The sequence below is a fragment of the Lupinus angustifolius genome, unplaced genomic scaffold, assembly GCF_001865875.1.
Source record: "Lupinus angustifolius cultivar Tanjil unplaced genomic scaffold, LupAngTanjil_v1.0 Scaffold_15_139, whole genome shotgun sequence".
Taxonomy (NCBI): Eukaryota; Viridiplantae; Streptophyta; class Magnoliopsida; order Fabales; family Fabaceae; genus Lupinus; species Lupinus angustifolius.
Window position 1 is genome coordinate 2,054 of NW_017718791.1, and position 11,539 is coordinate 13,592.

The following is an 11,539-nucleotide window of genomic DNA, read 5'->3' on the forward strand; positions in this document are numbered from 1 at the left end:
AAACCATCAAGGCTGTTCAAACTGATGGAGGGGGAGAGTTCAGACCATTTACTAACTACCTCTCCAATCAAGGCATCCTCCACAGATTGTCATGCCCCCACACTCATCATCAACAAGACATAGTGGAAAGAAAACACAGACATATAGTTGAAACATGGCTAACTTTATTAGCTCATGCTGGTCTACCTCAATCATTATGGGAATATGCTTTCACTACAGCTGTGTACCTTATCAACAGACTGCCCTCTGCCACCCTCAACAACAAATCACCTCACTTCAACCTATTTGGATTTGCTCCAAACTATACAACTTTAAGAGTCTTTGGATGTGCTTGTTTCCCTCTCCTAAGACCATACAACACTCACAAGCTTGACTACAAGTCCACTGAACGTACCTTCTTAGGGTACTCCTCTATGCACAAAGGATACAAATGCCTATCCAGGGATGGTAGACTATACATCTCCAAGGATGTTAAATTTAATGAATTAGCTTTTCCCTTCAAAAACAGTTCCATACTTGGCTCTCCCATTATTACTGATCATACATCTACCTCTTTAACAAATTTACCTAACCACACCCATACCTCTCATATCAACCTTGCACCAACCAATCATACTCTATTAGCAACAAACCCTACTCCTTCAGTAACCTCATATACACAACCTCATCCACCCATATCTCCTAACCTGGCCCCTATTACTGACTTTACACAATCTAGCCCTAACCCTGTTACCTCAACCTCCTCTGACTTACCCTCAACCACTGCATCCAGTCCCTCCTCATTCACTTCACTTCCTCCACCTCTCCCTTCCCATCCTATGACAACCAAATCTAAGGATGACATCAATAAGTCTATCCTACCCAGTCTTGCAAGCCTTTTCTTGGCTCACACTGAACCTTCTACTCCCAAAGAGGCCCTTCTCAGTCTAGTATGGAAGGCATCAATGCATGAAGAGTATGATGCTCTGCAAAAGCTAGGCACTTGGTCCCTAGGTACCTTACCTCCACATAAGAAGGCCATTGGATGCAAATGGGTATTTAGGATTAAAGAGAATCCTGATGGTTCAATTTCCAAGTATAAAGCCAGGCTTGTTGCAAAGGGATTTCATCAAGTTCCTGCAATTGACTACAATGAGACATTTTCCCATGTCATCAAACCTATCACTATCAGAATCCTCCTCACCCTTGCTGTCACTTATGGTTGGTCTATTCAACAACTGGACATCAATAATGCTTTCCTAAATGGTGCTCTTCATGAGGAGGTATATATGACTCAGCCTATTGGTTTTCATAATGGTGACAAGACCACTGTGTGCAAGTTACACAAGGCCTTATATGGTCTCAAACAAGCTCCTAGACAATGGTTTGAGAAATTCAAGGGCACTCTCCTTCATTTAGGATTTCAGAATAGCAAGTGTGATAATTCTCTATTTATCTCCCTCACCAATACCTACCAATTGTTTGTTCTAGTCTATGTTGATGACATAATCATCACTAATACCTCAGCCTCAAAAATCTCTGCTCTTGTAGACAAACTCAGCACTGCCTTTGCACTCAAGAAACTAGGCAACTTGGACTATTTTTTGGGCATTGAGGTTAAACACATCAGGGATGGTACTCTGTTTCTCATGCAAACCAAATATATCAAAGACTTGCTCAGTAAAGCCTTTATGGAATCTGCCAGGCCTAGTATCAATCCTATGGCAACTACTTGCAGGCTCACTAAAACAGAGTCCAGAGCATTTGATAACCCTACTATGTATAGGTCAATAGTTGGAGCTCTTCAATATGCCACTATTACAAGACCTGACTTAGCCTATAGTGTAAACAGGGTGTGTCAATTCATGAGCAATCCTCTGGAACAACATTGGGTTGCTGTCAAAAGGATCCTAAGATATCTACAAGGAACTCTTCATCTTGGCTTGCATCTCAAACCTGCTGTTTCTAATTCCTCTCTTCCTATCACCCTCACAGCTCTATGTGATGCAGATTGGGCCACTGATCTTGATGACAGGAAGTCCATTTCAGGGGCTTGTTTATTTGTTGGTCCTAATCTAGTTACTTGGTGGTCCAAGAAGCAGCAAACAATCTCCAGATCCAGCACTGAAGCTGAATACAGGAGCCTTGCTCTTGCTGCACAAGAAATGATTTGAGTTGAGTCATTGTTTTCTGAACTCAAGATCCCTCATCAAGTTCCTCTCATTCTATGTGATAATCTAAGCATAGTGAGCATGTCTCACAATCCTGTGCTTCATAATAGAACTGAGCACATAGAACTTGACCTATTTTTTGTAAGGGATAGAATTCAGGCCAAGTCTCTTCAAGTGAAACACATCCCTTATGAATTTCAGACAGCAGATGTGCTCACCAAGCCTCTGGCCACTGATAGGTTTCTAAACCTAAGAAAGCAACTCAGAGTTGTTGACTCAGCATCCTTAGTCAACTACCCTCAGTTTCAGGGGGTATATTAGAGAATAACAATTAGTTATTCGTATATTTCCTATGCTGAGTAAATTGGCTCATTTGTCACATGCACAATAGGCCAATTTATCACATGCCTAATTAGTTGTTAGGTTGTTATATCAGTAACTAACTTAAATTGGCTCATTTGTCACATGCACAATAGGCCAATTTAGCACATGCCTAATTAGTTGTTAGGTTGTTATTTCAGTAACTAACTTATGTTAGTTACTGATTTCTTCTTTCTGTTTTTGCTATCTCTTTATTTAAAGAGATAAGCCATCTCTTTGTATTCGATTTTTAGTATGCAATAAATAAAAGTCTTCAAATATATTCTTCTTTTTATCTTTTCACATAATTTTATTATTATAAACATGACAAATTGGTTCTTGGGCATACATTATATCTCAACAAATACAAATAAATTATAGATATTGTAATGACTATGTATAAATTTTTATATTAACAGACAGTAAATACTAGTCTCTACATTTTTGCATCAAGCTACAAAATAGTTTAAGTGATGGACTAAAAACAATATAATAATTGGAGTCAACTATGTATCTGGTTATGATTAAATATTACTTTTTTATTCTTATTTGTTTCATTTTGAAGCTAAAATGTTCGATGATTTTTCAAATGAAGAAATAGAAAACGAAAGACTAGAATCAACATCTTCTATGCCTATATAATGAAAGTTTTGTGCTACTCTACGTGACTTCCTTAATAATGCTCTAACTCAGTTGGATGCATTTGGTCCCTTGCTTTCTAAATTAAGTTCCAAGTTTGAGATCCACATTTCTTTTTGCTAACCAGGATACTCAAATTTGGAATATACTTAGCCAAAAGCATATGAACCCAATATTTCTCACGATTATCCATAAGATTCTAAACAAGTTTCCTCATAAGAGAAGTATTGCGACATCTTGCTACTTTGATACCCAAACCGCCATTTTCCTTGCTTCTTGTTACTTTTTTCTACCCAACTAAATGCATACCTCTACCTCCTTTTGATCCCCAAATAAAGACTCGAACACACATGTTTATCCTTGAATAAATATATTGATGAAGCCAAACTATATGCATGTAATAAGTCAGGATAGAATAGAAGACAAAACAAACTTAGCTAAAGAAACACATCTTGGTTTATTGAGAAGGTTTAATTTCCAGGAGGTCAGTCTTCGTTGCATCTTTTCAATGATAAGGTCCTCATTATTCACTCTCCCTTGTTTCATAGGGAATTCAAAGTATTTACCAATGTGAGAAGTGAACTAGATACAATTTATATCTATGAATTTCACCTTCTTAACATTAGGGACTCCTTTTGAACAGAATGTTCGGGATTTTGAAATATTTATTTTGAGACCTAAAGCTTGACTAAACCACTCAAAAAGATCTTTAATGTTGGGTCCACTCCTAGAGTCTTTGGTCGAAATCCACCTTCTTTCATACACTTTCACCTTTTAAGGGAAGTGACAGTTTCTCCATGCACAATACAAAAAGGTAACTGAGAAAAAGTATCTCCTTGTCTGAGTCCTCTAATTGGTTGGAACTTCTGCAGCCTGTTGCCATTCCAGAGAGTTGATAAAGATGATGATGAAATGCAGTACTTGAAAAGATTGACAGTTATTTTTGGAAATCCAAATTCATGCAAGCATCCTCATGAAATTTCAGGCGACATTATCATAAGCCTTCTCCATGTCAATCTTTATTGCAATCTCTCCAACTTTGATTTATGATAGACCCATATGATTCAGGATTTCCTAGAGAATAATGGCATTATCTGTCGTCTCTCTCCCAGGAAGGAAACTACTTTAAAGAGGCTCAATGAGATTGTTCAAGAAAGGGCGAAGTTTGTTCACAAGGACATTTGTGATGAGCTTGTACAGCACATTATACAGGCTGATAGTGATAGGCTTGAATTCCTTGAAAGTGTTCAGATAATCCACCTTTGGTATAAGACATAACAAGTTGTCCGCCACAACTGGACCGAAATGACCTAGTTCAAAGGCTTCCTTTATTAATTTGTACACATCATCATCAATCAAATTCCAGAACCATTTGAAAAAGATTACCTGAAATCCATCTGGGCATGGAGATTTGTAAGGACTCGTGAAGTTTAAAGCTGTAGAGACCTCTTCTATTGTTACTGGCTGAGGAAGGAGTAGACCATGTTCCTGAGAGAGCTGGTAAGACAATTACCCAATGCATAAAGCTTCTCAACAACAAAAGTTACTTGAAAGGATACCTTAGCATATCATGTGCAGCGAATTGACAGGGTATTTTTTAGAACATCATCCATTTACTGGATGAGTTGAACTGTCTAAACATCATGCATAGTCCACTGCACATAATAATCTGTTTACAAAATTCACATTCAACTTCAATTAACTCTAACAAAGTAAGGGATCCTTGAGCGGTTAGGATAAGATAAGAACTGACACCAAAAAATCTAGATATGATAAGCTTTTATCCTATCAAATATCTGGTGTACACCAATGATAGGGGATATGATGGTGATGAAGGCATCAATGACACGGTGGTTATGGAGGGAGGTAGTGGCTGTAGCAATGGTGAAATGATGGTTAGGCAACAATGGGAATGTTGGTGGTGTGGGGGAAGGTTTGGTTGTGGTGGTGGCAGCAATGATGCGATGATGGAATGAGAATATGGTGACAGCAACAAGGTGATGGTGATGGCGGCAAGGGTGATGGCGGCGATGGCAATGGCGGCGATGATGATTTGATACAGTTGTAATGATGGTAATGATAGTGGGAGGTGACAACAACAATGGTTTGGTGGTGAGGACGATGGTGTGGGGATGCACCATACACTAGAGAGCAGGATAAATAAAATAAGACAACAAGATAAGCCTACTAGATTCACCAACCATGGATTATAATAGGATACCTTACATTATCCTATATTGTCTCTTAGCCTAGCCACCAAATAGGCCTAAGAAAACTCACTTAAGGGGATAAGGGTCTCTCAACAGTTATTTGTTTTTTATTCACAATACTCAAACTCAAGGTCTTGCTCAAGAGAAATTGAACTCCTTACGGCTCAATCAACAGGTATTGGTACTTCACATGAAAGGTTTGAACCTGAGCACAGGACAAAAAGTAAATGTAATTTGTCAAAGTCTGACCCAAAATATCTGCCAAACTGAACTGATTGGCATATGTAGTTACCTGTTGGCTTAGTGCACCAAATATGCTAGAACCTTAATAACTCTACCACATGTTCCAAGTAAGGCACAGGCTATTTCTGACTAGAACTATAGGAAAAGCATAACTAGGAAATTTTGAATCTTAGACAGCAGAATTCTGAAGAACTTTGTCATTTCTCAAACATTGGAAAATTTGTTCATAAAAAGCAAATACTGAGGCTAGGCATAGTAAAAGAGAATATTACCTTACAAGCAATTGGGTGACAAATTTTAGATTATGTACACATCATAATGTTGAAATGAAATGCGAAATTTGGTCAGATAAATTTATCGGCCTAAAAATGCAACACGATCCTTCTGCACTGCCTGTGCTAGGTTGATATCGAAGAGCTCACAACGTATAGGCATCTCCATCTCATAGAACGGATTCTTCAAAACATAGTCGGTGTACAATTCATAGCTAAACTTCAATAAACTTTCCATGTGTTGTGTTCCAGGTTCACAGACCACAAAAAACTTGGTCCCTGTGTAGGAAAAGAATCACTTTCACAAGTCATTGGCTCATGTTAATATAAAGAAAATAAACGTCCGGATATAATTGGATAATGCTTCATTCTTCCAGTTCCAGATATATTAAAAAATTAGACCAAATTGGAACTGCTTAACAATGAAAAGACAGGCCTGCTAAGGCGACTAGTCATAAATATTAATGCAGCAGCAACACATGGAAACACAAAACTGAAATCAAACATCTAGAAATATTTTCAACTTCCATGAGCTCAAGGCCATTGATGATTGGAGCAAATCAAAAGATTCATACACGACCTTTACATAGGCTAGGAATAATCATATATATCGTGTATAGTCATAATAGCATAGACATTCATTTTGTAGATAGGTTAGACCAAAAGAAGACATTGAAAGAAAAGGAAACGAGTGCTTAATATCTGATATATGACAGTGTGTAGAAAACTATTATAATTTATAACCACACAGACAGTAATTAAAATGTATGGGGGGAAAGTAATGACATACAAATAACAGAATTCCGAACTTCAGATTCAGTGGGATTAAATATAAAGGTCTCCTGAGTTCTATCCACTACTTTCGACATCATATATATTGGTCCCTGTATTAGAATATGCTATAACGATTGCAAAATTAACCACCACTCCCTCTTCCAACCTAATTATTATGATTTTTCATTCCTGTCAAATCAGGCGTCCTTGAAAATAAAAAGTTGACCCAGTGCACGAGGCTCCCACCTAGTGGGGTCTTGAGAGGGTAGACATTTGCAGCTTTATTGTCAGAAGCAGAGAAATTGCTTCCGATTTGAACCATGACCTTGGTAATAATGATTTCTAAATTTGCAGAACTTCAACCCAGCCAAAATATAGCTACACATTGCCTTAATTGGGTTTCACATATCAAATCCTTTAAGATAGCAATAAAGAATCGTGATTCTATAAGCAAGCTCCCAAAGCATTCATATGTTTTGGACAAGCACAAACTATGTTACCAAAAGTTATCTAGAGCTTTTTTATATATAAAATAAAATTCTAGAGCTTCTAATAAACTCAAATTACTTCAACCATCTTTAATTAAAACCTGGCTACACTAAGCTACCTGCAAGCTGCAAGGCCCCGCATAAGTGTGCATAAAAACAAAAACTAGCATTAGACATAAAAAAATCTATTATATGTAAATGATATTGGACTTTCAATCTTCATTTTATCCACCAGGTATATTAGAAAGTTGACATACCATGAGTTATAGAGTAATATTTAAAGAAATACCTGTCAGCGATTGAAAGCAATGAAGATCGAATGTGTCCGCTTGGAGAAGTTCAATTCCTGTACAACCTGAAACGGGTGATAACTGCTGAGAGATGGCATGCATTGAATGCCATAAACTTGCCACACGCAAGCTGTCATTGGTATCCATTCGTCCAGAAGACCCATAATCCTAAATATCAAAAGAACAAACATAATTCTAAATTCCAAATTAAAATAAAATGCCCACTGCTACTATAACTAAAATATAGAAAATGAGTTATTTTAACAAAAGTTGCAAAGGAAAGCGACGCTATCATATTGCTACCCATCTGCCCACTTTGTCCACATCTAAATTATCATGAGATTCAACATATCTCTCAAACATTTTGACAGTTCTAAGAAGGGAATAACTTTATACACAACAAAACCATATAATGAGGAACCAGTGGGATGATATTACAAAGGTATCTTGGTCTATTATTTAACCTCTTCAACCAGAGAGAATGAAGCAACAACAATGATGTTTTATTGAAGGATATAAAAATAAATTTTCTTAGGAACCAAACAAAATACACTCTGAAATCTACACTAGTGAGCAACATAGAGAATTTACAACAAGTATACCTTATAGTAGATCAATCCACCTGACTTATTGATGATGTAAAGACTGTAAATTGCTGCCATTCCAAAAGTTATGCTAGAAACTGAAATAAATATGGAGATGGAGTTTAACAAGGGAATTTTCAGATTTAAACTTATAGTTACCACAACAACTCAAGCTTGTGATTTACAATAGAATTAACAACCAACTAAGATAATCATGAACACTGCTTTAAATTATGGTTGTGTTACATTGCATGAAAATTAGCCGCAATTGCGATCTTGATGCCATAGCTGAGACTCCAAACCGCAAAACAGATCATGAGCATAAAATATTTATAACTTTATGCTCAGACTCTGAATCAATGTGTTACATTTACATAATTTATAAGTTAATTAAAGGCAGACAGCTTCAACTTAAATGTGAGAACAGTTGAACAAACTCACTAAACCGTTAATTAATCTAAAGTCTTGAAATTGATACTACATTTCTAATGAATCTAAAACTTATACTCTAAAGTGAAATAAATAATTGTGATTATAAATAAATTGAGCAATCACAGATATAAATGAAATCAAGTAATGCCTTGAAACTCATAACTCATAAGCAAGAAAGAAAAGGTATCCCATTTCCAAAAGAAGAAAAAAACATACATGAATAATGGAATCAGAAACTGAGAAATATAAAATTGTTGAATTCAATTTGCGAATGGCGATTAAGAACAGATAAAAAAGTGAAGCAAGATCTGAATGTGATGAAGTCACTCACTATGCCTTGTTTTACGGTAATGACTACTGCCCTCTCTAGCTGAAATCTAGTCCGTTAGTTATATCAAACGGCCCAGATAAATGCACATTAAATCTAAAAAACATATTAACCATAAAATGTTAATTATATTATATATTCAAATTTATATTATAATGTAATTAATATTATTATATATCAATTGTTAATATAAAGAATGTACTATTATTTTCATAATATTATCAATGTTTTACACTATACTTGACAAACAATTGATGAATCTCGATAAGTTAGACTAATCCAATTTACCATCATGTGAGAACAAGTGGCTAATCTCCAATAGTTCAATTAAATACATTTACAAAATATAAATCAATTATTGACAAGTATGAAATTACCATATACCTTAAAAATGTGGGTCGTTCATTTCAAATACCATTGGCAATTTGGGTCAAGTTCATGGGGCCCACCCGTCCGCCTGCATGTTTTGGGCGGATATGACATAAAAAATAGGCCATTCTGCCCTAAAATGCTCGCCCAACATACCCTTTTTGTCCGCATGCATTTTAAATGGGCTGATAAGGTGACCCTGCAGGCATTATTAATTTTTTTGGCCAAAAGGCCCAATTAAGAAGGCCCATTTGTGTAACCCTAAGTCCTAAGAGAAGGGAGTCAAGGGACAGAAAAATCTCATCCAGCTTCTGCAAATTTAGAGATTAGAGAAGAGACACCATCAATAACAGAAATGGCAACCCAAATGACACAATCAATAACACCAACGTCTGACCAAGGTTCTGCTTCCTCTACCATGGCTATCTTCCTCTTTAATTTTCTTATTTCTTATCTCGTTTCTAGGGGTGGCAATATGGGCTTGGCCCGACGGGCCAGCCCGTTCAGATAGCTATTTTTAGCAGGCCGGGCTGAGGATTTTAGCCCAAAAATCCATATTCAGCCCGTTTTAGTAGCCCGTTTTTTAGACGGGCCAAGGAGGGCCGGGCTGGCCCGGCGGGCCATTGTTAAAATATAAAAAACTAAAGTGTGTGACACTGTGCTGTGCGTGGGGTGTGGCAACTGGCAGACTCTCTTAACATAAACCACAAACCATTAAACTACTTCTCTCTTAGCATAAACCACAAACCACTTCACACTTGCATTGTGCAAAAAACCATAAACCAATAAACTACAAATCCATTTTCCACTTTCCAGTTCTCTTAGCATACTGATCTCAGGCTCTCTTAGCATCCATTTTTCAGCTCACTACTCACTGCTCAGGTTCTATTTTATGTTAAAATTGTTTTGTTTGATCTCCATTTCTTATTCCATTAACATCCATTTTTCAAAGACGTTGATGGTGATTATAATAGAAAAGTGGAGGCATCTTCTTCCAACAGAGCATCTAATATTTAAAAATTGAAATTTATGACTTAGAAGTTTTATTGTGAACTAACAGTCTAAAAGTTTAAGACTATGTTGGTTTCTTCTTTAGAATTTACAAGTTTTAAGCTAAGATGTTATGTTGTTATTGTAATATTGTAGACTTATGTTTGTGATTTTTTGTTTTAAAAGACATTTATCAAGTTTGTTGATTATTTTTTGTCTAAAAGCTTTAATTATGTACATTTTGGAGGGGGGAAACGGGCCAGCCTGTCAGCCTGCCAGTCCTGCAAAATATGGGTGAGGCTGACATTTTGAGCCATTTTAACAATACGGGCCGGGCCAGCTTTTTTTGGCGGGCCAAAGGCGGGCTGGGCCGGGCCGAACCACATTGCCACCCTACTCGTTTCTGAATGTGTTTAATCCAAGAATATATTATCCAATAAAAAATTATACAATAAACATATTATCTCGTTTTATTGGAATATGGCCAACAATGTTTACGTTTTTACATATTGTTTCTTATCGTTTCATCAATTTTCTTGTTTTACTGAAAAACAACAATGTTTAAGTTGCTTGCATTAGAGGTTTACGTGTTGGATAGAAGATGGGTTAGGTGTTGGATAAAAGATGGGTTAGATAGAAGATGAATTAGATAGAAGACAATTTATTAATTATCTCATTTTTACGTAACTGCAAGTCTGCAATTCTATAAACTTTTCATTGTCAAATTAAACACTGAATAAATATACTATTGCACTTCAATATATTATGAATGTCTTATTCTGTTATACGTATAATCTTAGACTAAATATGTATTATCTTAGAGTAAAAACTATTTGATAAACTATTACAATTTTTGTTGAAGTTTTGTGATTTTATAATAATATTAACCAAACATGTTTTCAAAGTATTGGATCAAATAGTCATGTATATTGTTGAAATTATTGATACCTTATTCCCTTTCATGTATAAATAATTGAGACTTTGTATCCTTTTATGTATAGAACATGTTGGAGTTGAAACAAGTGTCACAAATAATGATAATGTTTTTGAAGATGAGTTTATGGAGAATGAGAATGAGCGTGAAGTTGAACAGAATAAGAACCATTCACCTAGTATGAAAAAGTCAAGACACAAAAAAGCTAGATGTTGGGATTTTTTCACAATAATAGAGAAGTTGGAAGGTGAGATTAAAAAGGTTCAATGTATAGCTTGCAAGCAAGAGTACTTAGATGGTGGTTCTAAATATGGGACAAATTCTATGAATCATCACATGAAAGACTGCAAAAAAATTAAGTTTGAAAATGTTGGTCAAATGATGATAGATGGGCAAGCAAGATTGAAGTCTAATGTGATAGATCAAATGATATCACATGAGATGTGTGCTTCTGCGATAATTGAGCATGATTTGCC

At 36.1% G+C, this 11,539-nt stretch overlaps 1 protein-coding gene across 1 annotated transcript; it reads right to left on the minus strand.

The window, feature by feature from the left end:
* Positions 1 to 3,587: 3,587 nt before the first annotated feature.
* Positions 3,588 to 8,766, minus strand: LOC109337930 (trafficking protein particle complex subunit 4-like). Its single transcript, XM_019575019.1, has 5 exons — positions 8,659 to 8,766; positions 8,029 to 8,108; positions 7,426 to 7,594; positions 4,536 to 6,153; positions 3,588 to 4,459 (listed from the first exon to the last, which is right to left on the minus strand). The coding sequence occupies exons 2-4, from the start codon at positions 8,086 to 8,088 to the stop codon at positions 5,957 to 5,959; spliced, it is 426 nt and encodes a 141-aa protein (XP_019430564.1). The 5' UTR covers positions 8,089 to 8,108; positions 8,659 to 8,766; the 3' UTR covers positions 3,588 to 4,459; positions 4,536 to 5,956.
* Between the last annotated feature and the right edge of the window lie 2,773 nt (positions 8,767 to 11,539).